The sequence below is a fragment of the Plecotus auritus genome, assembly GCF_963455305.1.
Source record: "Plecotus auritus genome assembly, chromosome: 9".
Taxonomy (NCBI): domain Eukaryota; kingdom Metazoa; phylum Chordata; class Mammalia; order Chiroptera; family Vespertilionidae; genus Plecotus; species Plecotus auritus.
In genome coordinates, this window is record NC_137783.1 from 22,525,233 (window position 1) to 22,551,216 (window position 25,984).

The window sequence follows — 25,984 nt, forward strand, 5'->3', positions numbered from 1 at the left end:
TCTTCTGTTCCATGGCCGTGTCCATGGGGCATTTCTCCTGCAGCTGTTACCCTGGTAGCAGCCTAGGTCGGAGACACATTAGCCCCTCTCCTTTGCTTTTGGATCTGATCTTGAAGTCATCTCCTTCCTTGCTCTCTCTTCTTCTTTAGTTTTGAGGCGAGTGTCTGTTTTGACTTTTATGAACGTTTGAGCTCTTCTGTGATTAAAAGAGATGTTAAGTTTCCTAGTGCAGAGGAAAGAGTCAGGGCTCCAACTGCCTAGGTCAGTTATTTGCTGTGTGACCTTGAGCAAGTTACTTAACTTCTCTGAGCTTGAGTTGCTTTCCATCAGGAAAATGGAGCTGCTGATACTTAAGGTCTCTGGTTCTTGTGAGGACTGAAGGGAATGTGTGGGAAGTGCCTGGTCCATTATGATGCTTGCTCAGTGAGGGCCATTGTTATGATAGGTTCAGAGAAGAGCCTTGTAATTTAATTCAGCAAATGCTTACAGAGCCAGGAACTGCCCCGGGTGCTGAAGCTCCAGCGTGGAGTGAGCAACTCCCTGCCCTGAGGGATGTATAGTCTAGAGGACGGGGCAGGGGACACCTGACTGTAAGCTTTTGGGAGAGGGCCAGGCATGCAGCATGCTGGGGCTGTAGGTGGGAACATTGGGGTGAGAAGCCCTTTTCTGGGGTAAAGGGACTTCTCAGAGGATAGGCCATTTTACCAGGGTACTTTGGGACCCCGCAGCGGTTGGGTTGTATTTTGTCAAGCAGAGAAGACAGCAGCCAGAAAGAGGAAGGGCATGAGCAAAAGGCCTGCATGTGTGAGTGCGCCTGGCCTGCTGGGCAAATGGGCCAGCGCTGCCCTGGGCTGACCCGTGCTGAGTCCAGTGGGATGCGATGGGACTTGAGGTTGGGACGGTTGGGAAGAGTCGGAAAGGCCTTTCTCTATCTGGATTTTTCCTTGGGGACTTCGGGATTGGCATGCAGAGGTGAGTTATCTTAGGGTGAAGTCTGATCTTTGCTGCGCCAAACTTCTTAGGTTGGGAAAGCATGTAGAAAGCAGAAGGAGCCTGCCTGTTCAACAAATGGCGGCGAGAGAGCCATTTGAGGAGGAAAAGACCACTCTCATCCCTGGGGAGAACTTGGATGGACTCAAAATAACTGTGGCAGATATTCTAATCCAGTGGTCAGCAAACTGCGGCTCGCGAGCCACATGCGGCTCTTTGGCCCCTTGAGTGTGGCTCTTCCACAAAATACCACGGCCTGAGCGAGTCTATTTTGAAGAAGTGGTGTTAGAAGAAGTTTAAGTTTAAAAAATTTGGCTCTCAAAAGAAATTTCAATCGTTGTACTGTTGATGTTTGGCTCTGTTGACTAATGAGTTTGCCGACCACTGCTCTAATCAATGTGAGCGTTGCGCAGTATCAGAGCCTGAACCGGCAGCTTCTTCTGAGGCTGTGACATTTTTATAGACTGCAGCTGTGCATTTGTCTTTTGTGTTCTGGGCAGTTTCTACGGCAGCCCACGAGGCCTGGCACCTTTATGATCATATAGTCCAGGCCTGCACCCCAAGTGGGAAGAGATTGTTATTGGTTTGCTGCGGGGATTTCTGGGGAGGCTGTGCAAGCAGGCCCCCGAACTGCTGAGGACATCGCTGGAGCCAGAGGGGTGGCGGGGCTGGTGGGCTGGATGGGGAAGGGGTGCTGAATAGTTCACTGCCATGGAACAGTTAAAACACCAAGTGAGGTTTGGGGTGTGCTGGGGGAGGCTTGGAAGCTTGTCTCTTTGTGGGACTCAAGACTCAGAAAGACCCAACCATGGCCATTATGAATTGTATTTTTATCCAAGTAAGGACCCTGACTTTCACTAGAATGTTCAGGAGAGTATAATGAGAGAGTACGTGTGGACACTGCTTCTCCTTTCCACCCCGGACAGTTGTGTTCTAGGCTTGCCATAGAGCCCTGGTATGGGTGCAGGGTGCAGAGAGGGGTGAGGCCCAGGATGGAGAGGTGGGGAAGGGCCCTGGGCCAGCCTGCTGGCTTCCACTGTGCCCCACAACATTCTGCTGCTCGTCAGACCACGAGGGCCCCACTCTCCTGCCTTCTTCCGTATGTCCCTTTGCCTCCTGACCAGCATGTCCACTGCTCTAGCTCCCTGTCTGCTACAGAGGCCTGCGGATCCCATGCCTTCTCCCAGCTCAGCCCCCTGAGTCTGGAGGCCCCATTCAGCAGGGCTGGGTGGTGATGCCCAAGGAAGACTGCCCAGGGCACCCCCAGCCTGATCGTCTGGGACCCTGTTTGGAATACCAAATAATGGCTGAAGGGCGGCTATGGAGAGAGGGGTCGGCGGGCCAGACGGAAGCCATGTCTGCGACCAGGGCTCGGCGGGCCTGGGCTCTCTGAGCAGGACTCGGTCTCCTGCAGCGGAGACCCACACCGTGCGGGCGGACTTGCTTCCTGGAGGGACTCACGTCTCCAGTTCCCGGTGCCCTGGGCTTATTGCGGGCTCTCAGTGCCTGGTGGTAGGGCCCCAGTGCTGCCCTCCGTCCTCTCCCAGACCCAGTTTCCCACCTGTGAAAGGGCACAGTGACAGCTTTGCAGGTTGACGGTGAGGAGTAAGTGAGCGAATGCGGTGGAGAGGGCCTGGCGACACGCACGTCGCGTGGCCGGTGTCCTTCCATCCCTCAGCCTCTGGGGAGACTGACTCTTACCACCTCGTAGGGCTTCGCAGGATCCGCTCGTGCTCCGTGGGTGAACGTGCTTTGTGACTCAGTTACGTGATGATGTTATTCTTTACTATGTGAGAAGCCCTCGCTAAAGGTTTGAGGGCTCAGTTGGGAGAGGAGAGAGCTGGGGAGGTAAGCATTTGGGTGTCCGTGCTGTAGGCTGGCCTCCTGCAGTCTGTCTGCTCAGAGTGCTCCTTCCCTGTCCTGGGGCAGCGCTGCCCGGGTGCCCTGGGCGTTGGAGCTAGGGAGCAGGGCAGTGCTGGGCAGGGACTCTCTGCGGGGTGGACGGCATGCTGGCATGGCTCTGGAGCCAGCTGCCTGGGCTTTCAGCCTCTGCCATTCAGCAGCCGGGGACCTTGGGCAAGTTCTGGGTTTGATTCATTCATTAAACAGGTAGCTCTCTATGGAAGGTCTGCATTAGCCGAGTGAATCGTGCAGGACAGACATCCAAACTGCCTCCCCACCCTGCGTTTTAGTCCAGCAGGGGAGGTAGAGATGAAGGACACAATGGGAGAGGAAATGTGGAACTGCAGACCAGTCAGTGCTCCGGGGGGAAGGTGCTGACTTCTCAGAGCCCCGCTCCCCTGCCCATAGGGTGGGGATGATGTCAGGACCCGCTTCAAAGCGTGGTGGTGAGGATGAAAGGCGGCAATGCAGGGAGAAGCACTTTGCACCAGGCCTGGCACGCAGCAAGTGACCAGTAAATGCTATTATTATTGTTATTAAGGTGACAGAATTGCAGGGACGAGACAGGAACTTGGGCACCACTCAATGCTGGATCCCAGCGTGGCCCTGCTCTCCAGTCCCTCACCCAGCGCTCCGCATCCCCGGGAACCCTGGAGCACACGGGGACAGGGCTGCCCCTTCCTCCGCGCCCTCTCCGAGGCAGGGGGCTGGCGGGGGTGGCCCAGGCTGCCAGCAGGGGCGGCCGTGCTCTTTTGGGGCTGGAGCCGGTGGCGGCGTCGGGACAGGCAGCTCCTACGGTATTGGAAGCAGACGGAGCTTGGCGGAGTTGCCGCCTCCAGTTCTGTGCCGGCATTAGCAGCTCGGCAGGGCTCTCGCTTAATGGGATTTTCTTCCCAAATGCTGTAATTATCGCCATACAAATACTTATTACCCAGAGCAGATGACGGCCGGGCGTTGGGCCGTCGCCAGGGAGCTGGGCTGTGCTGGGGCTGGGGGTGGGGGATGGCGAATTGGCTCTTCTTTTTGATGGAGCTCGAGACCCCCTCCTCTCCTTCCTGGGACCCAGCCTGTGGTGCACAAACAGCTGTTGGGCACCTGCCATGTGCCAAGTGTCTAGAGAGGTCCAGGGTGTGGACCCGCTCCTGTGGGAGCTTGCGGCCTGGTGAGGGAACTAACGGGCAAGGCTGTCCATGGGGACACAGAGCACAGTGGCTGTCAGCACAGGCGTGGGCGGGAGAATGGCCCAGTTTGAATCCTGCTTCCCTCAACTACTACCCAAGAGATCTTGGGCAGCTTCACTAGTGACTTGATTTCCTCATCTGTAAAATGGGGCCAATGACAGCACTTACCTCGCAGGACTGTGAGTTCAAATGAGATACTCCATGTAAAGGGGTTGGAATAACGTTGGCGCGTAGAAAGGACTCTGTCATTGTTGGAAATGAGATGGGAGTGAGGGATCAGAAGGAGGACTTGGATCCCCGCACTGACCGGGGATGTGGGATTTGAAGGTTGGGCGGGACTTGGGTAAGTAGAGAGGGGAAGCGAGGGCAAGGGAATCTGGGGACATTCAGAAGGTGTGTGCCATGTATTTGGGAAGGAGAGTGAGGAGTTGACCCAGCGGAAGGGGTGAACGTTTTTGTTGCTGAGTTCTGAGGGATGAGAGGAAGGGAATGGGTGAGCACAGGCCATGGGCTGGGAAATGCGCAGCCATCAGAGGGGGTGTGTGCAGAACTATTAAAGTTGTTTTTTTATAGTCAATGATTTGTTATAATTTCAAACTTACAGAAAAGTTGCAAAAAAATTATAAGGAATTCCTATATATCTGTTACCCAGATTCAGTTATTTATATTTTGCCCCATTTGCTTTATATTTTACACACGCAGACACACACACACACACACACACACACACACTTTTTTTCTGAACCATTTCACAATAGGTTGGACACATTGTCACTTTTTTTCTCTAAATACTTCGGTGTGTATTTTCTAAAATCAACAAGGCTGTCAAAATCAGAAAATTTAACATTGGTAAGTTACTGTTACCTACCCATGTATACTTATGAACTAATACACGCGATCATGTATGAATTTAATCAGTTGTCCCCAAAACATCTCTCATAGCTATTTTTTCCCCCAGGTCCAGAATTCTGTCTAGGACCAGACATGGCATTTACTTATCACGGGTCTTTGGTCTCCTTTAATTTGGACTAGTTTCTCAGCCTTCCTTTGTTTTTTCTTGACTTGGACATTTTTGAAGAACACAGGCCAGTTATTATTTTTTTAAAAATATATTTTATTGATATTTTACAGAGAGGAAGGGAGAGGGATAGAGAGCTAGAAACATTGATGAGAGAGAAACATCATCAGCTGCCTCCTGCACACCTCCCACTGGGGATGTGCCTGCAACCAAGGTACATGCCCTTGACTGGAATCGAACCTGGGACCCTTCAGTCCGCAGGCTGACACTCTATCCACTGAGCCAAACCGGTTTTGGCCAGGCCAGTTATTTTGTAAAATGTCCCTCAATTTGGCGTCATCTGCTCTTTTTTTTACGATTGCATCCGGGTTATGATTTCTGCTAAATAAGTGATGTGGAGCCCTTCTCCGTGGGTCGTGTCAGAAGAAGACACACGATGTCAGCCTGTCCCGATATTGGCGATGTTAGCTTTGGTCACTGGGCAAGCTGAAAAGTTACTATTTGCTCTTCGTTATGAATGAGTAATTTATGGGGAGGTACTTTGTGGCTGTGTGAATATCCCGTTCCTCATCAAACTCTTACTAGTTTTAGCACCTATGGGCGAGAAATTTTTAACTCCATCATTTCTTCTTGGCAAATGACTGTAAGAAAGAACGTCCCTTCTCCTCCACCTGCTTTTCTATTCATTCATAAGCGTCTGGACCTGTGGATTATTGCTTTGTTCTGTGGGTTACAGTGTGTTGCTATCATTATATATCTTGATATTCATGGTGTCCCGCGTGTGGCCAGAGGGAGCCATTTCAAGCTGTTCCCGTGTCCTTTTGACAAGATCCTTTGAGCACTTACCCCCAGGGGTTTTGAGTGGAGAGTGACAAGTGCAAAATGCTGTCTTAAGATGTTCCGTTGCCTGGCTTTGTTGTGGAGAATAAATGGAGGGTGAGACCAGCGGATGGTGGGGAGGCCAGTTGCTTATGATGACTGTGGTTTCTAGCTTTTCTGTGACAGTGGTTTTGCTGTCGTTGCTGTATTTTATTCTTTTTTTTTTTTTTTTTTTTTTTTTTTTTGTCCTTTGAGGCATTTTATTTCCACATATGTATTACATCCCTAGAAAAAGAATCCCAGGATTTTCCCTCCTGTGTGTTTTCGTCTTGCTTCTTCATGGTCCATGATGCCGCTGAGGTTGTCAGTACAATGAAACCAAACTGACGGGACGGAAGCAAGTTGTTCTGCCATTTTTCTAGATCTTTGAGTTGCACATCAAATCTGGGACTGATTACTCCACACTTGTTCAACCTGCCTGTGAGGTTCACAACAATTTTCCCAGCTCTGTGGTCATCAATAATTTCAAATTCGCCAATGTAACCATGCTTCATCATCACAGTCAGAAACCGGACGATGACTTTGGAGCACGGCCTAATGAGAACCTGGCGTTTGCCTCTCTTTTCGGCATTGTTGATACTCCTCAGAGCATCAGCCAGGACATTCATGCGCACCATTGTGGCGGCACAGACCGATGGCGGAAAGTGTATTTTATTCTTTTTTAAAAAATGAAAACACTTTTATTTTGAAATAATTTTCGACTTATAGAAATGTTGCAGAAATAGGACAGAGAGAGTCCCACTGACCCTTTATCCAGCTTCCCCTAATATTGACATCTTTCTTAACCATAGTACAGTGATCAAAACTAAGAAATAACATTGGTACAACATTTAATTAAACTACTGACTTTGTTCAGATTTCCCCAGTTTTCCCACTAATGTCCTTTGCCTATTCCAGGATCCAAGCCTGGATTCCCCATTGAATTTAATAGTCATTTTTCCTTTGTCCCCTTCAATCTGTGACAGTTCCTTAGTTTTTTCTTGCTTTTTATGACCTTGATATTTTTGAAAAGTAGAGGTCAGTTATTTTGTAGAAGGTTCCTCAGTTTGGGTCTGTCTGGTGTTTTTTTTCATGATTGGATTGAAGTTATGCATTTTTGGCAAGAATGCATCAGAGGTCGCGCTGTGTCCCCCTCAGAACATCAATATGTCTCGTTGCTGGTGATGTTGATCTGATCTCTTGGTTAAGAGGGCGTCTGCCAGGTCTTGCCACTGTAATGTTACTATCTTTCCATTTGTAATTAATATGTATTTGGGGGAGATACTTTGAGACTATATAAGATCCTAATTCTTTGTCCTCAAATTCTTACCTGCTAATTTTAGCATTCATTAATAGATCTTGCCTGCAACCATTATTATCCAATTTTGATTTTCTATTTCCCTTATTTTTTTCTACAGTCATTAATTGGAATTCTTCTGTAGGGAAGAGAATTTTATTCCTTTTTAAGAAGATGGCTTGTTTGACGGGTACCTTGGGTTTTGAGTTTCCTGCGGGCAGGGACCGTGTCTCATGCATCTTTGTGTCCCTTCACCTGGTGCATAGTAGGTGCTCAAAAGAAAAAGTTGAGTTTTTTTTTTTTTTTTCTAGAAACTTCTGGTAAGACATTTCATGGTTCTGATATTTGCTTTAGAAAATATGGTCCTTGGGGTGGGCTGAATAATGGTCCCAAAGATGTTCACATCCTAATCCCTGGGACCTGTGACTGTGCGGCCCTCCAGGGTAAAGGGGACTTTGCAGATATTAGTAAGTTAAGGATCTTGAGATGAGAGAGGAGCCTGGATTATCACAAGGATCCCTGTAAGAGGAGGCAGGAGGGTCAGAGTCGGTGGCAGGAGCTGTGGCCTACAAGAGCTTGGAGTGAGAGAACGGGGCCCGGAGCCAGAGAAGGCAGGGGACCTCTGGAAGGTGGGAAGGCAAGGGAACGATTCTTGCCTAGAGAGAGGAATACACCCGGTGAGACTGATTTGGGACTTCTGATCTCCAGAACGGTAAGAGAAAACATTTATGTTGTTTTAAGCCACTAAGCACGTGGTCATTTGTTATAGCAGCAGTAGGAAACGACTCGTCCTCACAGGATTAGGAGGCTGATGCAGAGGCTGAGACCGGAGGGAGGCAGGCCGGGACCGAGGCAGAGAGAGCACGTGGGAAGGCCATGGGGGACCCTCAGGCTCGAGCTTGGGAGAACAATCTTGCGAATAAAGTTGATCCTGGAGAAGCCCATGAGGTGCTTCTGCCTCTTTTGCCAGTAAACAGCTACGTGAAAACATGACTCTAGAGGTAGGAATCAGGGATGGTTACTCTGGAGAGGTTCAGGCTGGAGTGGCAGTTGGGAGGGCCTCCTGGGGAAGCAGTGGAACCCATCAGGGCAGGGGAAGAGAAACTCCCACGGGAATAGGAACCCCTGGGATGCTGGTAAAAATGCAGACCCCAGGCCCACCCCCAGAAAGCTGCTTTCGCCATCTTCGCTAACTGCAATTCAGGTGATTCAGGTGCAGGAGGTGCTCAGACCACAGCTGAGAAACGCTGCTTGGTGCTGGGGTTTCCTGGTGAGGAAGGTCCTGCCTTTGGCCTCCACCCACTTGAGAGGAGCTGTGAGGCGGCAGGAAGCGCCCCGTCCTGTGTTTGACACAAGGAGCATCGGCAGAACGTCTGTGGCTTTGAACCTGGATAAAGAGTAGTTGCTGCCAAACCAAGAAGGTGTTTGGAGACGGGAAGAGGGCTGGCCGTGTGGAGAGCAGCCAGTCTGGCCAAGGAAAGCTCTGGAACTGTGATGGGGTCAGTGCAAAGCCAGGCAGACCCGTTTCCTGGGAGAAGTGGCGGGCGGAAGGCAGATGGTGGGGGATTGAGTAGGTGGTGAGGAAGTTTTAGTTGTGGAAAGAAGGAGCCAGGGCCCTTGGGGATGGGGATGGGGATGGGGATGGGGTGGGGTGGTGGGACCTTGACTGATCAGAGAACTGAGGTGGAGAGACGTGAAGAGGGAGTGGTGATGGTGTTGGAGCCCCAAGGGCACTTACCTTGTGCCAGGCCCAGAGCAAGATGCTTCACCAAGTCCACCCTTTTGCGCCTCATGCTGGTCCTGTGAGGAAGGTATTACCCTTCTTTGCAGATGTGGAGAAGGCTCAGAGAGGTGGGGCTCTCTGCCTGGGTCACAGATGGCTGGTAAGTGGTGTGCCCAGGGGTCCTGAGCCTTGAGGCTCTGAGAGGTATGTGTATTTTGTTTTTAAATTTGCTACTGTTCCACACATCTCAATAAGGCCTGGCTTCATTCATTCATTCATTCATTCATTCATCAGGCGTTCATTCATCTCCTACAAAACCCCTGTCAGGGCTTAGCACTGGGGCTTAAAGGCAGTTTGACCAACATTGATTCCTGTTTGCGCACGTTTATGGGGTGGACCCAAGTTGCAGGCTAGTGTAAGGACGGGGTGTCCAGCCTGGGGGTAGGGGCTGGGGAGAAGAATTGGGGGATGTTGTAGGGAGTTAATTGGTGGGTGGCTTCTCAGGGGCCTGGGGTGGGCAGCGAGTGGAGAGCACTTGGCAGGCATGTACATGGGGGCCTGGTGGCTAACAGTGGGGCCCTGGCTGCAGGTTGTGGTTTTGGGGTAAGCCCCAGACCTGGGAAGTGGATTGGCAAAAGCAAGACTGGGGCTCAGTAGTGAAGGGACAGGGTGCAGATTGGGCCTTAGAACAGAATCCATCGCAGAGTTGGGTTAAGAGCTGGGCCCTGACCATTAGGTGGCCGACCACCATCAAGAAAACAGGAAATCACGAGTGTTGGTGAGGATGTGGAGAAGTTTTAACCCCTGTGCACTGTTGGTGGGAATAGAAAATGGGGGAGCCACTATGGAAAACAGCATGATGATGCCTCAAAAAATTAAACACAGAATTACCATATGGTCCAAGAAGTCCACTTCTATGTCTACACCCCAAAGAGCTGAAAGCAAGGTCTCAAAGATATCTGTACACCCAAGTTCAAGCAGCATTATTCACAATGGCTAAAGGGTGGAAGCAACCCAAGTGTCCACTGATGGATGGACAGAAGGCAGTGTCACATACAATGGAATATCATTCAGCCTCAACAAGGAAGGACATTCTGACACATGCTACAACATGGATGAACCTTGAGGACACTATGCTGAGTGAAGTAAACCAGGCCCAACAAGACAAGTACTGTATGATCCCACTGGTATGAGTCACCTGGAGGAGTCTAATTCATAGAGACGAAGTGGGATGGTGTCTGCCAGGGGCGGAGGAAGAGAGGGATGAGAGGTAGTGTTTAATTGGTACAGAGTTTCGGCTTTTCAAGATGAAGAAGTCCTGGAGATCTGTTGTACAACAATGTGAATATACTTAACACTAAGTGAACTGTGCACTTAAACATGATCAAAGAGTGAATTTTATTATGTGTGTTTTTCCACAATTAAATATTAGAGAGAAAAAGAGAACTGAGCCCTGACATCAGATATGTCAGGGTTCGAGTCCCGCCTGTTTAACCTGCTTCTATTAAGAGGCTCCCGTGAGCTGGCTTGGTTGTGATAGTACAGGTGTTGCTAGTATTCAAGCCAAGGAAACAAGAGGTCCCCAGGAGCCAGGGCAGAGCTAGGCGAGTAGCAAACCTGCCCTGTGCGGTCCCCTGATTGCTCAGCCGTCGGCCCCTTTGACTCTCACTAGGTTTAGGACTGCCCTAGCACTGGGGTTGGTGCTGGGCCTGTGGGCCCTGCTAGGGCGTTGGCGGAGCCTCTGGGTCATGACCTGCTGGTGCCTGAAGACTGTGGGGCGGGCTCAGCCGGCTGCCTGGAGCCTGTGTCAGGCCTCAGACGCCGTGTGCCCACAGAAGCCGGGCACAGTGGGCAGAATTGCTCACTCAGCCTATTTTCACTATATATAGTGAACACCTACTGTGTGCCAGGCAGCCTCACAGGTGCTGGGCGTACAGCAGTGAGCAAAACAGACGGAGCCCTGTCCCCTTACAGCCTGGCAGGGGAGACGGGCCTTCAACAAAGAACCTCATATTGAGGTCCTTAATGTCTCCAAATGGCAATCGGGCACCCCCCGGGGAGGCTGGCTTAGAGGAGGGGGCATTTAAATTGAGGCCTGAAGGATGTTAGCAGTGAGCCAGGTGTGTGTGTGTATTGCTGGGCAGGTGAGGAGAAGCGGGGTGTTCTGGGCTATTCCAGGCTGTGTTGGGCTGAGGGAGCAGCACGGGCAAGGCCCTGAGGCAGGAGGAAGTGGGGGAGCAGAGCAGCTGGAGCCCCGGGGTCTCTGAGAAATACCAGCTTTTTAACCTGTGGGCCCTGGAGGTTGTTAGTAACACAGCAGTGTCCTCTGTGAGAGGAGCTGTTATTGGCTGATGTCTGTTCTGGGAGAACATTTCTCACTTAGTGTCCTAGTGTTTTTTTGAAGTGGGGGAGAGGGAAACACGGAGAACATACTCGGTGCAATGCTGTTTGGAACATGCCAGTTTTAGTGGAAATTTATTCCTGCATTTAAGAACCTTCTTCCAGGTGCCACGTGCTGTGTTAGGCCCTAGGGGTACATGATGGAAACCTCAGGGGACAGATTGTGTCCTCATGGAGCTCCTAACCTTATTCAGGGGCTGAGACGTCACTCATATAAAATGCCCCAGGTTTGCACTACAGAGGAGAGGGTTGGGATGCTCGGTGGGCCTGGGACAGGAGGTCTGACCATGTGGAAGGGCAAGTTGGAGTGAGTTAGGCGAAGAGGAAGGAGGGAGCGTCCCAAGCAGAGGGAAGGGGGAGTTCAAAGGCTCTGCACATCAGAACTCTGCGCAGGGCAGACCACGTGGCCTTGTTGTTCATGTTAAGATTTTTGTCTTGATTCCAAGCGCAATGGGGATTCATTGAAGGGCTTAAGTGGGGAGTGACATGATCAGATTTGCATCTTGAAAAGATCTCTCTTGCTGTGGCTTGGAGAACAGATTGGAGGGCAGCCAGTGGGATTGTGGGGAGCCTGGGCAGGGGCTCTGTGTGGCTCCAGGTGCAATGACAGGCATGGGCACACAGCGGCTGGCCTGCAGGTCAGGGTGTTTGGCCTTGTCTGTGGGCCTAGCTGCAGAGGGAAAGTCTTCCTTCCCTCAGTTCTCTGGTCTGACTGCACAGGCTCATTGCTGTGGATTTGGCCAGGCTAAGATTTCAAAGGACAGTCTCCCAGCCCAGAGGCCTGGCTCGGTCACAGGCAGAGCCTGGTGTTTATTTTTTGGGGGCAGAATGGGATTTGAAGGGGGCCGAGCCTCCCAATGCAGGCGTGGGCTGCTGTGGGATGTTCTGGCCCCTCAGTGAAACAGCACCAGGAATGGCTGGAACCCCAGGGTGAGAAATGCCTGTGAAGCCCCAAAACTCCCCGAGAGGGGCCCATGGTGTTTGTTCCTGCAGTTCTAGGAAATCCGAGGGTTTCTCTTGGTTTATCATAAACACCCAGATGCTGGGGATCAGATTCGTGCTTCCTGAGAGGATTCAAGAAATCCTGTGTGTTTTTGTTTTTTCCTCAGTAACTTTGCTTCAGAGGATTTTCTCCACAATCTTTTACCACCGAGGTTTTCCTTTCAGGCTTGGACCACACAGGAACTGTTGGAAATCTGGGCCACCTGCCACCCCAGGGTACTCCTCCTGGGGGACAAGAATAGGTGCAGACCCATCACTTTGGGAAGGGAGACAACCATCTTAGGGCGTCTTCCCTGGGCTTTGGCATCCTAGGGCCTGCAGGGCCTGAGTAGCTGGCTCCTCCCTAATCAGCATGGCCCTGCCCATCCAGCACCAGCCCCAGCTGTGCCTGGGGCACCACCTGCCTGGTGCAGCCATAGTCCTTGAGGAAAACAACAGCAACAGCAACAGCAGCACTAGTAGTAAAAACTATTGCAGCAGGTAACGTGGGGCCTTTTATATGAGTGTTACAGAGAGCCCTGCTCTTGGTGTTTTAGAAATATTAAGTCATTCACCCTGGCCAGGGTAACTAGTGGGTTGGGCATCAATCCTTGCACCAAAAGGTTGCTGGCTTGATTTCTGGTCACGGCACATACCCGGGTTGCGGTCCGGATCTCTGTTGGCGGACATGTAGGAGGCAAGCGATGTTGTGCTCTCACATCAATGTTTCTCTCTCTCCCTCTCCCTAAAAATCAAATTTTTTTAAAAAAAGAAGAAATATTAAGTAATTTAAACTTCACCACATCTCAAGCAGGTGGGTACTATTATTATTATCCCCATTTTATGAATCTAGAAACTGAGGCACAGAGACGTTAAGCTCCTTGCCTAAGCACATAGCAGTAATGGTGGAGCAGGAGTTTGAGGCTGGACTGTTTAGCGCCAAAGGCCAAGCTTTTAGCCACTAAGAATGCACTTTGCTCAGCAGCTGGGAGGCTCCCCTGATCTTGCTGCTTAGGCAGAGTAGATAGCTCCCCCCACTTTTTAAAGTGTTTTACATATGAGTATACTACTTAAAATTTTTAAATTTGTTTTATTGATTTGAGAGAGAAAGAGAGAGAGAGAGAAACATCAATGTGAGAGAGACATTGATTGGTTGCCTCTGGCACATGCCCCAGCCGGAAATTGAACCCTAGACCTTCTGGTGCACAGAATGAGGCTCCAACCCACTGAGCAACACAGCCAGGCAGAACAGACCGTCTCATTACAGGGCCCAGTGTCCCCTATCCGAAGCATACAAGTGGTTTCTCAGCAACATCCAAGGCATGAGCACTCGGGGGAGAGGTGGGCTGACAGAGCCCATCATGAGGTGGGGAACGAACATGGCCTGGTTTTGATCCTGGCCCCACCACTTATTAGCTGTGTGGCACTGGGGAAATTACCTCATCAGCCTGAGCCTTTCCTCATCAGCAAGATGGAGAGAACATGACTCACCTCCCAGGGAGGGTGCCGTGAGATGAAGCATGCTTGGCATTAGGCTCGGAGCCTGCACACATAGGTGCTCAGTAAGAAGTGGTGGCAAGAAGCTCAGGACCCAGGGTTCTTCCTGAGAAATGAGGCTGGGAAGTGCCCCAGAGGGCCCACCTCACTTGGTTGCTGTCGTCTTCAGGTCACAGCAGCTTCTCCCATTTTTCTTAGGCAGCTTCCTGCTGCGGGGCATCTCCATGGCAACACACAAGCAACACCTGTTGGAGGAATCAGGTGTTGGAGAAAAATGACCTCCTTGCCTCATTCTGCAGCCTCTGCTGAGAGATGAGGGGAAGTGGTTGGCCCAGGTTTGAAACTTGATCCTGCTGGGCCACCCTGCTGAGGGGGAGGGGGCTGGCCAACCCTGGAGGTCATTTTCTCAGCCTAAGTGGTGATAATGCCTCCCTAAGCAGCAGCCTCCAGACCTGGGAGTCTGATGAGCCTCGAAGGTTGCCTGCTCAAGGGCTTTCCCCTGAGAGGAGGCGCTCAGCCCCGGGGTTAGAGAGCAAGGCTGATGGGGGAGGCTGAGTTTGCTCTGCTGTGTGCACATTGTCCTCTTCTGCCTGCCTGTCCCGGTCTTCCCTTACCTAGGGGTGGAGTGAGGTGTAGGAAGTGAGGAGGGCTGGAATCAGCTGATGGTGGGCTAAGGAATTTGTCCTGGAGTCTGCACAGTGGGCCTCGGTGCAAAAGGGTCAGAAGAGAGGCATGTAAATGAGAGCCCTCCAGCCCACCCCACGCACCTGGGGGGAGTCTCAGCCTCCGAGTTTCCTGAGTTCCACATTGGGTCCTGCCTTGTTCAGACAAGTCTAAGCGTTTGTCTCTGCCTCAGTTTTGCCGTCTGTAAAATGAATAATGGTTGTAGTCAAATGCTTTATAAACCATGGTTGCCATGAAAAGGAATGAATGATTGTAAAACTCATCAGCTTTTTCATGACTTTTGACTGGGTAATTCCGTTTAGAGGAATGCATTTCTCCCAAATGCCCACCAAACTTTATGCAGTAGTATTTATGATTGAACAACATCAAAATAGCCCCAGTGTTCTAGTAACAGGGAATCATGGGACACCCCAGGAACTTGATCTATCCACATGAAGGGACACTTCACCATAAGAGGGGGACAGACAGGCTGTAACATTGTAGGCATTGGTATCATTCATGTCTCATGCATCCTCATGGCTTCAGAACCTTGCAGAACGCTTTGCAAATAGTAAGTATATGTTGAATTATCTCAACTATGTAAAAATTGTATCCAAAGGAAACAGGCATGGGAGAAAATATTCCACAATGTTAATGGGGGTTACTTTTGGGTCATCAGTTTATGTGTGATTATAATTTTTCCTTTACTCTTCAAGATATTTAAAAAAGAAACCCAAAATAATGTGCATATATTACTCTTATTTTTAATCCTTCAAGAAATTGAGAAAAACACAATAATGTGCATATATTACTCTCATTTTAAAGTGCAATAGCTTGAATATTAGAGTCAGCTTATACAAACATACATTGGTTTTAAAGTTCAAACAATGCAGGAAAATATAAAAAAGAAAGTCATCTTAAGTCCCACTGTGCAGCAGGTACCAGCATTCATATGGGGCAAACAGCCCCCTGCGAGCTCATTCTGCGTGTGTCCATGTGCGTGTGAGTTTTTACATAAGGAGGTTCATAGAACACAAGCATCTCATAACCCTTTTCCACTTACTGTGTCCTGGACAACTTTCCCCGTCAATACGAACTGATCGGCACCATCTGAAATGGCTGCATCGAGTTTGGTTTCACGGATGTGCTGAAAGTCAACTAAGCATTGCTCTGTTGATGCCATTTAAGTTCAATGTTGTGCTCTTAGAATCCATGCTGACATATCTTTATAATAGAAAAATTCAAACAACCGAAAACTCCTTGTGGTTTTGGGTTTGGGGATGAGAGTTTCAGTAAGATGGCCCAGGCGTGATGCGGAAGGAGAGATTGGGGTGCAGCACAAGTGAGGCTCAGGGCTGGCTGTTTCAGGGAAGAATATCTAGTTCAATAAAAAAAGACCTTTACATTGAAAAGAGCCCGTCTCACAGGGAGAGGCATGCTCTCGGCATTTAGGGCGGGAAGTGGCTCCGTCTGGGGCTCTCACCAACGGCCGCGTTACCTTGGAGAGGCCTCCAGCCCCTCTGAGAGATCCTTAGAAAGGAGACGGGGAGCAGGGAATGAGTTTTTCCAGCTGCTCCCAAAGATCAAGAGCCAGGCGCAGGGGAAGGGCAGAGAGAGTAATGAGCTGAATGAATTATTGGCTTGTCAGCTCAGGAGGCAGCCTGGCCTGGTAGAAGCCTGGGCTCCGGGATCAGATGGCCCAGCTCAGGCCCCTGCTCTGTCATTTACCAGCTGGTGACTTGGGGAAGGCACCTCATCTCTTTGAGCCACTCTTCCCTCCTCTGCAAGATGGGCATGCTAACTCTTTCCAGCCTGGCGTGAGGAGTGTGTGGAAACTAATCACGTGTTGTTCTTAGTGGGTACAATTCTGGAACATCATCTGGTCCAAACACACTTCTGAACATTTTTAGGAAAGAGAACTTGCTGTTCCTCAAAGCAGCGCGGGCTCGGGTTGGCCACAGTTGGTAAAGTGACGAGACTGAGCTGCAGGTGAACGTGGGGTGGTGACAGGTGGTTGCCAAGCACGCGGTGACTATGACAGTGGTGAGAAAGGAGGGCACATGGTGGCTGTGAACTTGGAGCTCTACAGACTGGTTAGAGGCGGAGTGACAGCTAGGTTTGGCGCGAGGCCCGAGGGAGATTCTGCTGGTGTGTGGCTCAGCGGAAGAACTTTCTGGGGAGTGGAGCGCCTGACTCGTTCAGGGGCCTGTCGTTCTGAGGAGTGCTGGTGAGCTTCCCTCAGAGGCTGGCTGGGAGGTGGGACCAGACAGCCTCTAAAGTGGGCTCTAGGTCCAAGGTGCCCAGGACGTGATTGGGGAAGGCCAAGGAGGAACACAAGGGCCAGAGGCCGGGGTGGTGTGAGGGAAGGAGCCACCGCTTCTGCAGGCCCGGCCCTAGGATCAGACAGTGGGCTCCCTCCCTTCTTTAGCCCTGCCCTCCAGTCCTCCTGCTGCCTCCCACCCTCCTCTTGCTACAGGACTGACCTCAGGGCAGGCTCCTGCTCAGAGACCTCACTGGCTCCCTGTCTCTCCTCTGCTTTCTCAAACCCTCTGTGATCTGGACCCACATTCCCCCAACTCTGCTTCCCTCAGCTCCCGACTCTCAGCCTGTCCCCTCCCCACCCCCATGGGTCTGCTGGGTGTTCTCCTTCTTTGGAATGTCCGCTCTGACCCTCCTGCTGTGCAGATCTGTCTGGTCCTGTCCCTCTCAGCTTGAGTCCCACTTCCTCAGTTTCCATTGAGTGGCACGGCCCACTCTACTCTCCTGTTCAGAATATGGACAGCTCACAGGAACCAGTGCCACCAGATGATAAAAACTGTGTCCCCAAGGGGGTCCTTTTAAACCACAGGCCATATTCTTAACCTGCTTATGCCTCATGTAAACCCTATGAGATAGACAGCTATTATCCCCGTTTCATAGATGAGGAAACTGGCGTTCAGCAAGGATTCTACCTAAATAGCTTCTAATTGGTTAATTTTCAAATTCTTCCGTGTGTTAATGTCTCATCTCTTTAACTAGACGGAGCTCTGTCAGGGCCACAGCTACGTGCCGGGTTTAGCAGAACTCCCAGCAGTGAGCCTTGTGCGTTCCTGCTGGTTGGACATCTGCTGCAAACAGGCCCCAGCTTGTTGGGCCTCCACACAGACTCGAGGGTCCTGGGCTTGTCTGGAAAGCACCCAGCCCTACTGGTCAGATGTCAGGCTTGAGCCCGGTAGCGAGGGAGCCTGGAGCTGAGCCCCTGGCCTGGGGACCCACCCTGCACGTCTCACCATTTCCTTCTCTCCTTTCCTCCACCAGGGAACTCAACGGCAACAACATCACCCGGATCCATAAGAACGACTTCGCAGGGCTCAAGCAGCTGCGGGTGCTGTGAGTATGGGGTGCTGCTCCTGCTTATAACCTCCCTGCTGCCCCCTCCCTCGGCAATGGCCTGTGTGTCCTAGGCAGAGCCCTGGCTGTGGGTTGTAGGGTTGTGGCAGGCTGGGCTCCTCCACGTGGAGTCAGTCTTGGGACCCCCTGAGGGTGGTAGGGTGGAAGTGATGGTGAGTCCTGACCCGGAGCAGCCACTGCCTCCAGCATGGCTGAAAAATTGGGCGTGGCATTGGTAGGCACCGGTGGTGGCTGCCTGGCAGGACCTGGGCTGGGCAGATGCGGCTGTCTTGTCCACTGGTTGTCTCCTGGGGTGAGGGAAGACCGAGGGACCATGAGGAATCTTTAGGTCTCTGTCTTTGTTCAGGCTGCTGTAACTACAGATGGGGTGGCGTAAACAACAGAAATTTGTTTCTCACAGGCCTGGAGGCAAGAAATCTAAGATCAAAGTGCCATCAGGGTTGGTTTGTGGTGGGGCCTCTCTTCCTGGCTAGCTGCTTGCTCTGTCCTCACGTGGCCTTTCCTCTGTGTGTGCACAGAGAGAGATCTCCCGTGTCTCTTCTTATAAGGACACCTGTCCTAGCGGATTAGGGCCCCATCCTTATAACCTCATTTAACCTCAGTGACATCCCTAAGGGCCCTGTCTCCAATATAGTTACATTGGGTTTAGGGCTTCAATGCATTAATATCTGGGATGGGGGGTCAGGGCGGGGACAATTCAGTCTATAATAGTCTCCATAGTTCCTTTGAACCTGTGGCCCAGAAAACTCCCCAGCAAGGGGCTATCCCTGGCTTGAGAGGGTAGGTGATTGGGAGCAGTTGAGGACAGAGTCGATTTCCTTGGGTTGCCTGACAGTGGCAGGTATTGGAGGTAGTGGGCACGACTCTATTGGGAAAGGAGCCATCAGCAGCACCTCCTTTGTCATGCTGGGCAGGGGTGAGGAGCCGGGGAGGGTGCTGATCCCTTCATCTCTCCTTCTCTGCTGATCTCGACGCAGAGGCAGCCTGCCAGGCATGCATCCTGATGCACTGAACATCAGACAGTCATGGAACCCCTCGTCCCTTATTCCCAGGGAAGTGCAAGGGCCCTGGGGCCTCAGTTCTGTCGGAATTACTTGCTTTGCATTTCTGAGGGTCTTTGGAGGAACTGGGGTCTTGTGGCGGATTTTCGCTGGGGTCATAGCTATCACCCACTGATCTCTGACCCCATCCCAGGCTCCAGAAATCTCTCTTGAGCCGGAGGAAGCTCCCCTTCCTCCTGGTTTGTGCCCCTCTTCCCCACCCAGGTCTACAGTGGGAGCTCCTCAGTAGCATAGGCTTCTGGAAACAAGTGGAGAAGAAGAAGTGGGTGGTGGCCGTTCTGCCCTCTGCCCTGTCTCAAACCTCATCTGAGGTGCATGTGGGAGCACATAAGCCGCCTGCTGGAGAGTGGAGAAGGGAAAGTGTAGGGAGAAAAACATGTTTGACAACCTCAAAAATTACCATGCAACAGGCGATCTGTTGGCAAAAACTGCTGTCCGCCAGCTGGACACTCTGGGCTTCATGGCGCATTGGCAATGAGGAGAGCCCCATGGAGCCAGGTGGCTCAGCTGGCAGCAGATGGGCAAGGCAGAGTCGGGGTGCAAGCGGAGGGGGTGTCGTCTGCCAACTGCAGAGTGTGCTGCATGTGTGGGCTTTGCCCAGTTGGCACCGGATCCCCTCCCCCTGCTACTGGCCCATTCTGTCCGTTCTGTCCCTTGGAAACTCACCCTCTGGGCCAAAGGAGGGCACGTGCACCTGCGGCCCAGAGCAGCCCCTGCTGCCTGCCACGGGGTCTGGCTTCCCGAGCATGCCTTGGAGCAACGACCTGGTGCTCTGGTGTCCTGTGGCCTTCTGCCATGCAGGGGTCAGCATGGGGCTGGGGCTGGAAGCGTATCTTGCGGTCGGGGCTGGGTGTGCTGAGGAGTCCCTGTCGGGAATTGCCAACATTGTGAGGAAATTTTGTGGGCTCAGGCCAGGACTCAGGTCTGCAGGTGTCTCAGGCACAGCTCCTGTCTCACTCCCTGTGCCAGCTATTTCCAGGAGTCCTTGTCCAACATCCTGTAGCTGTCTTTGTCTCTTTGCTTCTTCAGGCAGCTGATGGAGAACCAGATTGGAGTGGTGGAACGGGGGGCTTTTGACGACATGAAGGAGCTGGAGCGGCTGTAAGTATCTGCGGGTGCGGGCTCAGGAGGGCAGTGGAGGCTGGCTGACTGAGCCTGGTGGCAAATGGGGTGTGTGCTCAGGGACAGGACTGCACGCCCAGCCTGCCTCCTGCCTGCTGATAGGAGCAGTTGAGGATAGAGTCGATAGGGGCAGCTGCAGCGTGGACGTGGTCACAGTATCATCATGAGATCACAGCAGAGAGAAAGCTGGAGACTGTCCTCATCCCACATTCTAGATGTAGCTATTCACCGCCCCCCGACCTCCCCCGCCCTCGACCTCCCCCCCCCAATGCATTATGGCAAAAAATCCACACATGACAGAGGAAGTGAGATTTTTTCCCATAATCTCATACCCTAGGTGTAAACATGTTCATCGATTTGTGTGGCCCTAAGGAAGTGTTGGTGTGTGGAGGGGACCATCAGGGAAGCCCTGGGGCCACTGAGGAGCCATGTTTTTGGTACTCGGGGCCACAGCACAGACACTGGAAGGTGGAGACATTCTTGATTTGCATGGTTTGTTCCTTACAGGGCTTTCAAGTTTGCAAAGGTGTCTTAATCAATTTTTGCATTTCAGATGGGCAATAATGAAGAAAAAAAAGGCACGTGGTGAGGTGGCGGGGATTGGCACTCACATTCAGGGTGGTCACCAACCTAATTAAAAAAAATTTTTTTTATTGATTTGAGAGAGAGAGAGAGAGAGAGAAACATTGATTTGTTTTTGCACACATTTATGCATTCAGTGGTTGACACTTGTATGTGCCCTGACCAGGGATTGAACCCGCAACCTTGGTGCATCTGGATGATGCTCTAACAAACTGAGTTACCCTGCCAGGGCCCAATCTCATGTTTTTGCAAAGTGGTTTGTATGTAGGTGTCAAGAATTCTATCGTTCATGCCTTTTGAACCAGAAATAATCAGAGACATGGCTAAAAACATGTATATATCAGGATGTTCATTGCACATTATTGAAAAACAATAAAAAATTGGCAACAGCCATTCTGGTGGAGACATAAGCCGTAAAATCACACTTTGGGAGCACAATCACGGCCAGGGGAATGTACACACAGTATCATGTTAAGTGGAAAAGGCAGGAAGTGATATTTGTGTAAATAAAATTAACTTGTATGTGTACAGAATACAGGAGGAGGGAAAGAATTGACAATGTTAACTCTCACTGCGTTGAGTGGTGTGTTAACAGGTAACTTCAATTTTATTCTTTGTGCTTTTACCATTTTTATGGATTTTCCAAGGAGTTTATAATAATAGCCACTATTGATTGCCTTACTGTATGCCAGGCACCAAGATAAGCTCTTTGCCCCTCGCCCCCTAATATCTCATTTAATCCTGGAAACAACCCTGGGTCAGTGGGATCTTAGATGAGAAACAGAGGTGCAGAGAAGTTAAGCACTTGCCTTATGAAGTGATTATTAGGTGATTACATGCAGGAGAGGGGATTAGAACTGGGACCATGTAGCCTCCAAAGCCTGAGCTCTTAATGGCTATGTCCTAACACCTCCCTTTTCTCTTTTATATAAAAGAAAATAAGGTATTAAATGAAAGGGAAAGGATAGGGTTGTCTCAGTGCCTTCCTGCCGCCGGGAGGAACGTCAGGCGACCTTTCCTTGGCCTTCCTCAGCCAGCCTAAAACTGAGCGACAAGGAGCCCCAGCTGAACAGATGTGTAAAAGGCTCAGAACAAAACATACTCCACTTGTGACCTGGTTATGAGGGGCTGATTCAGACCTAACCCATTCCAGCTTCAGCTCGGGTCCTGCCATGCCCCGGAGGAGGAGAGAAGGTGGGTTGGGGTTCAGACATGGCCTGGTGGCCCTCATCACGCCTGCTTCTGCCTCCCAAGGCTGGGCAGGGCCCTGCTTTTCGAGTCACGACATCACTGCGGACTTTGTCCCTCCTGTCCTTTTCCAAGTTCTGTTCTTTGTGGCTGCTCTGTCCCTGGGGGTCCAATGCTCCCTGTGGACGGCCGGCACCCTCTCGGACTCATTGGGGACAAGTGGTGAGTCAGTTAGTCATAAAGGTTGGATGAAGTGGGGAGTCATGAACACCAAACGTACTCTGAGCGTCTCATTTTAAGTTATAACATGTAAATGAGCACTTACTGACCTCCCCCCCGCCTTTTTATTTTTTGCCAAGACCTTTCTTTTATTATGAGATGCTGATTCGAGTTCACCTAAGCCACTCACGTCCACCTTACTTAGGGTTTTTGGTTTTGGTTTCTTTAGGGTGAGTGAGATTTTTAAAGGGTCCTTGGAGGCAAGCTGCGTGGAGGATCCTGAATTTCCTTAATGACCCTCCTGCCCTGCAGTCTTTTCCGTAATCCAACAGCCCTTTAATTAGCAGCTTTCCTTTTAGTGACTCTTTCAAAGCATTCAGCTCAGTTTTCATAGAGACGACTCTCTCTTTTCGCACTGGTATTTGGTTTGTTTATGTAACAGTTCATTCAATCATACAATTATAATTATAAGTACCTCTGGCTAAACAGGTTTGGGGACAGACATAACTGGTCTTGTGAGCAGTTACAGACTTGAGCGCAGAAGCAGCCGCGTGCTGTTCTGCGGCCGTGAGGATTGGGGTGCCGCGGGTGTCAGGGTCTGACGTTGGGAGGGGGTGCAGCGCTCAGTCACCCTCAGCTGGCTGAGTGGGGGTCATCCATGTGTCGCGTGGAGGCAGCCAGGATGGGGAGCTGGGGAAAGGCAAGCTTCAGAACCCCACCTCTGGGGAATTTGGAGGTGATCTGGGGGGTCACTCTCCTCTGGACACCCTAATTCCTCTGATGTCAGAGAGGCCAGGCAGCAGAGTCAACAAACATGTCCCGAGCATTTGTTAAGACCCAGCCATGTGGCGCGATGGTGGTGAGGACGCCTTCCCCATGGGGTTGTTGCAAGGAGGAGACCGGAAGGCGTGTGTGTGAACGTAAGGCCTTGTCATACTCAAGAGAAAGAAACCACCGTTTCATTCTGCCTTTCCTCTGACCGGGAGGTAATGCCGATAAGACATTTGTTCTGGCCCCTGGCACACGGTGAGGGCTCCCAGGACTGGGAGCCACTGCTGCGAGGGTATTATTCTTAGCCCTGCAGGCCCCTCACCATGCTGGGGCCCTCCTCCCATGTCCTGTGATTTCCCACTTTAACTAGTTATTAGATCCCTTTTCCTTTTAAGTGTTTTTCAGAAATTAAAGCTGGAAAACTGAGAACATCTCGGGGGAAAACAAAACAAAACAAAAACCAGTGATTACCAGGCAGTGTAAACACAGGATTAATTTATTGGAGGAGGTTAAGGAACCTGGAGCCATCTGAGGTCTCCTGTTGCTTTAAGGATTCTATTGGTGGTCCCTTTTTTCTGAAGCAGCGATGCGTTTTCCTAGGAGCCGGCCCTTTAGGTAACGCTTCTTCCAGCTGGCCTGACTGTCTGTTCTGTGCTGGGAAATGGTATCTTTCTCACATAGCAGATAAAGGGTGACCTCCTAGGAGGAAAAGTGCCAGCCACATAGAATTACATTTCTTTCTCCCTCCCAGCAAAAGGGAGCTTTTGCTGAGCTAGTTGATCCCTGTCTAGATCTGTTAAAGGAGAGGTTGTGTGAAACTCAAACTGTGCCATAGATGGAGGGCAGGGGCTGCATTTTACACCAGTGCGTCTCCAACCTCGCCGAGCACACAGGTCGTCTGGGGATCCTGTTGAAATGCAGACTGATTCTACAGGTCTGGGGGAGAGCCTGAGATATTGAGGCTCTTACCAGCTCTTAGGTGATGCCCCTGCAGGTGGTCCATGGACCACAGTGTGAGTACCAAGGCTCCATAGTTTACAGGTGTCACATCCCCTGAAGGGCTGGAGTCCAACACTCCCGTGTCAGAGAATTAGTTGCCTACTATTCATGGGGATGTAAAGTACCTCAGGGAATATAGTCCGTAGTATTGTAATAACTATGAGTGGTGGGTACTAGACTTATTGGAGTGATCACTTTTTGAGTTACATATATGTCTAATCACTGTGTTGTACATCTGAAACGAATGTAATAGAGTATGTCAACAGCACTTTAGAATATCAGGGGAAAAAGAGTGTGTTGTCGAAGATAAGTCTGGGTAAACTTCGCTGCTTCCCTGGGACGAGTCCAGGTCCTTTCTGCATGTCTTCTCATCAGGCTGCATTCCAGACCCAGACTTCCCACCCCCGCCTGTTTTACTTTATTATTTTTAAAATATATTTTATTGATTTTTTACAGAGAGGAAGGGAGAGGGATAGAGAGTTAGAAACATCGATGAGAGAGACATCGATCAGCTGCCTCCTGCACAACCCCTATTGGGGATGTGCCCGCAACCAAGATACATGCCCTTGACCGGAATCGGACCTGGGACCCTTCAGTCCGCAGGCCGACGCTCTATCCATTGAGCCAAACCGGTTAGGGCCCGCCTGTTTCATTACACTGACAAGTTGTCTGTCCACCACTAGAGGAACTAGAAATGGTGAACATAAGTAATCCGTCACTACAAATGAAGGGGTCGTTCTCTGTGGTTTGGCATGAAGACACCACAAATTGTTGAGTCAGAAAAGTGCACGTGGCCAAATACTTTTTCTTCTACTATCTGAAGCCTTAAAAAAATTAAGCATGCATTTCCATAAGTAATTTAAAAAATCAATGAAGCTATTTTTGTTTTGAAAGAAGGCCTAAAAGCAAACAATAAGAGTTGAGCTGCCACTGAGCCAAATGTGGATAAGAACAATAAAGAGCCAGAAACGTGTGTCCAGGGAGCATTTGATATCTTGCTCCCCAGTGTATGTCATCAGTTTGGCTCAAGTAAACTCATAAAAATTCTTACAAACAAAACAAAGCATGCGCCCAGTCCTACCCCATTGGGATATATCTCGTATTTCATGTGTCGTCAGATATCCAACTCACACACGGAGACAGATCTATCAGTGCCTTTGAGATCACAAAGGGTCCTGCAGGTGTACGTGCAGATGATGATGGGCATGGGAGGAAATAATGGCAGGAAAGGTGCTCTACCTATTATTGCCTGCCCACTCGCTCCATGGCATGTCCTGGGGCGGGGGGCTGTCACAAATACTCTGCTCGTATCCTCAATCCCACTTTATAGATGAGGAAACTGGGCCCAAAGAAGGTGATTTCCCTGGAGTTGCACAGCGACCGTGTTAGGATTTGAACCCTGGGCTCTCTGACTCCGAATCCAGTGCTTTCTGAAAAGCCCTGTGGACTTCCTGGACTCCCCAGGCAATCTCCAACTCCTCTCTTCTCTTTTGCAGACGACTGAACCGGAACCAGCTGCACATGTTACCAGAACTGCTGTTCCAGCATAACCAGGCTCTGTCCAGGCTGTGAGTGATGCTCCGAGGCCAGAAAGCTCCCTCTGTGCTCTTATCCCTCACCCTGTGGGAGGGAGAGGGTTTGGTCCGTGGGGTCGGGGCTTTCCCGTGACCCCCATGTTCCTCACTGGCAGGAACTGCTCGGGGTCTCAAAGGTCAGGCCTTTGCTGTCGGAAGGTGCTGTGTGGGCCATTTCTCCATGGCAGGCACCTGACCGAATCTGAAGTTCCTCGAGTTCCATGTGCTAACTCTGCCCGTGCGGGGCTCGGGGGGTGGGCCCGGCGTGGCAGGGAGGACATGCACACCCATCTCTCACTGCCTTCGGTAACCTGCCGTGAGTCAAATTTTTATACATTCAGCTAAGTCCTTCTCGGGCACATTTCTATGTTCAGCTCAGAGGAGTAAGGTCTGTTAACTTAGACCTTGTTAACTGTGTGTAATGTACTTTTATTTGTTGTACATGGACTTCTTTCAAGTTTTAAGGGTAGTGGCTAATTCTGCTGCTTTATGATTTGCCAAGTGTGTCTGTAATTGTTCTATCGTACATTTCATTCTGTGGGATCTTGGGTTAAACGGGACCTTCCTT

The 25,984-nt window shown here is 50.7% G+C and overlaps 1 protein-coding gene and 1 pseudogene across 3 annotated transcripts in view; one reads left to right on the forward strand and one right to left on the reverse strand.

The window, feature by feature from the left end:
• SLIT1 (slit guidance ligand 1) overlaps nucleotides 1–25,984 on the forward strand; it is a 157,209-nt gene that overhangs the window by 1,949 nt on the left and 129,276 nt on the right. For both annotated transcript variants that reach the window (XM_080688395.1, XM_080688394.1), the window contains exons 2-4: nucleotides 17,808–17,879; nucleotides 19,991–20,062; nucleotides 25,339–25,410. In XM_080688395.1, coding sequence (XP_080544521.1) covers nucleotides 17,808–17,879; nucleotides 19,991–20,062; nucleotides 25,339–25,410 — 216 coding nt within the window. The remainder of the gene's footprint in view (nucleotides 1–17,807; nucleotides 17,880–19,990; nucleotides 20,063–25,338; nucleotides 25,411–25,984) is intronic.
• LOC308258135 (small ribosomal subunit protein uS8-like) lies at nucleotides 6,196–6,609 on the reverse strand (annotated as a pseudogene). The gene has a single exon. The product of its transcript is annotated as a small ribosomal subunit protein uS8-like (transcript).